The 1778-nt window shown below is 39.4% G+C and overlaps 1 protein-coding gene across 1 annotated transcript; it reads right to left on the minus strand.

The window, feature by feature from the left end:
- Positions 1-683: 683 nt before the first annotated feature.
- LOC114267729 (uncharacterized) lies at positions 684-1388 on the minus strand. The gene is made up of 3 exons (XM_028208793.2): positions 1302-1388; positions 1032-1205; positions 684-941 (listed from the first exon to the last, which is right to left on the minus strand). Exons 1-3 carry the CDS (start codon positions 1386-1388, stop codon positions 684-686), a joined length of 519 nt encoding a protein of 172 aa, XP_028064594.2.
- Positions 1389-1778: the final 390 nt, after the last annotated feature.

Consider the following 1778-nt stretch of genomic DNA (forward strand, 5'->3'; position numbering starts at 1 on the left):
CACAGTCAATTGTGGCACAGTATTTAGTTAACCAGTCCATATCCATAATACAATCAAAATGATCAATGCTTAAGGGCAACAAGTCAATATACAATGTCATATCACCAATCACAATATCACATGCCGGATGAACATAAGCACACATCATAGAATCCCTAGACGGTGTAGATACAGATAACATAAATGGCATAGTTCTATGGGTCTAATTAATTTCTGAGAGAAAGCTTGCGATACAAAAGAATGCGTAGAACTAGAATCTACCAGTACACATGCATTTTGAGAACATATAGGGAGTATACCTGACACCACAACTTCGGTGTTCTGTACGTCACCAGGCATTAAGGAAAACACTCGACATTGTCTCAGAGGTTCTTTGCCAACATTAGTTCTAGTATTTGTTTTTGACCCAGAAGCAGATCCTGCTGAACTTGCCACAAGACGATTGGCATTTTTTGACCCAACTGGACAATCGCTTATTATGTGGCCCATCTTGCCACACCGGAAACAAGCATCCGATACCCGATGGCAAATTCCTCTATGTCTCCTTCCACATTGTGTACAAACGGGTGTAGACCCACTGCTTTGACTTGAGTTGTTAGAAGATCCCGTACTTTGTTTCTTATTCATGGCAATTGAATGGTTCTTCTTAAAATTGAATCTAGATCTTTTTCCTTTCCATTCAATTATTGGGGCTGGAGCTTGCCTTTTTGCTGCAAAATGGCTTCTTCCATCAATGCTCTATCCAATACATTCACATACGTAGATAGGTTGAGGACTCTCACCCGATCTAGTATATCTAAATCTAATCCACTCTCAAATTTGCGGGTTTTCTTATAGTCCGTGTCCACTATGTGAGGAGCAAATCTGGCTAACTCAGTAAACTTTGCCTCATACTCAGCTACAGACATTATGCCTTGTTTGAGTTCCTGAAATTCTGAAACCTTTCAATCCCAGAAGCACTGTGGAAAATACTTGTCATAACAGATCGTATTAAATTGAGCCCATGTCATTTTTCCATTATTATTTCGAACCAATAACCACCATCTCCGAGCTTCGTCTTTCAGGGTGTAAGTGGCCAAAAGGACTTTCTGAATCTCAGAACAAGGAAATACTTCAAACAATTTCTCCATCTCCAACAACCATGTTTCAGCTTTTGACGATTCCATTCCACCAAGAAAGATTGGCGGTCTCATTTTCATGAACTTCTAAGTCAGATTGATAATATCGTTGTTGTCTAGTTCAACTTGTACCGGTGGAGGCGGGGGAGGTAAAGGTTATTGCCTCTATTGTTGCGTTATTACCTCAGTTAGAGCTGCAAGCATCTGTTCTATTCTATTCATTCGGGCCTCTAAAGACCCTGCTGTATCATCACTTCTTGCATTTTCCATTGCTATAGAGATACAAAAAGGGCAATAAACATACGCAAATAGTCCTTTCCATAATGTTCAGAACATCCATTCTCAATTTAATCAATTGAATTTCATGTGTTTATGTTCAAATGAAATTTTCTCATGTATAAAAATTATTACACACTCACACATGCAGATAGAATGTCCCTAATTCTTTCCTAGGACATCCTATAGCTCATATAGACTTGTGTGTGCGGCAGAACACATGCTCTGATACCACTCTGTCATGACCCAAACCCGCCCTATAAGTTCAGTGTTGTAACCGGCCAGTAATCCTTGGATTACCAAAGGTCTCTAAACAGGATAACATAAGATAGGGGTTGCGGAAGCAAATATATAAAATTAACATAGTCCATAGAGCTGTGCAAA

The sequence above is a fragment of the Camellia sinensis genome, chromosome 2, assembly GCF_055761805.1.
Source record: "Camellia sinensis isolate YWXY chromosome 2, ASM5576180v1, whole genome shotgun sequence".
NCBI lineage: Eukaryota > Viridiplantae > Streptophyta > Magnoliopsida > Ericales > Theaceae > Camellia > Camellia sinensis.

Excerpts from the sequence above, each read along its gene's own strand:
- LOC114267729 (XM_028208793.2), bottom strand. The coding sequence starts at position 1,388 with ATGGAAAATGCAAGAAGTGATGATACAGCAGGGTCTTTAGAGGCCCGA. Across the intron at positions 1,206-1,301 it reads TGCTTGCAGCTCTAACTGAG|AAGTTCATGAAAATGAGACC; the intron begins GTAATAACGCAA and ends AATCTGACTTAG. Across the intron at positions 942-1,031 it reads CTCGGAGATGGTGGTTATTG|GTTTCAGAATTTCAGGAACT; the intron begins GTTCGAAATAAT and ends TGGGATTGAAAG.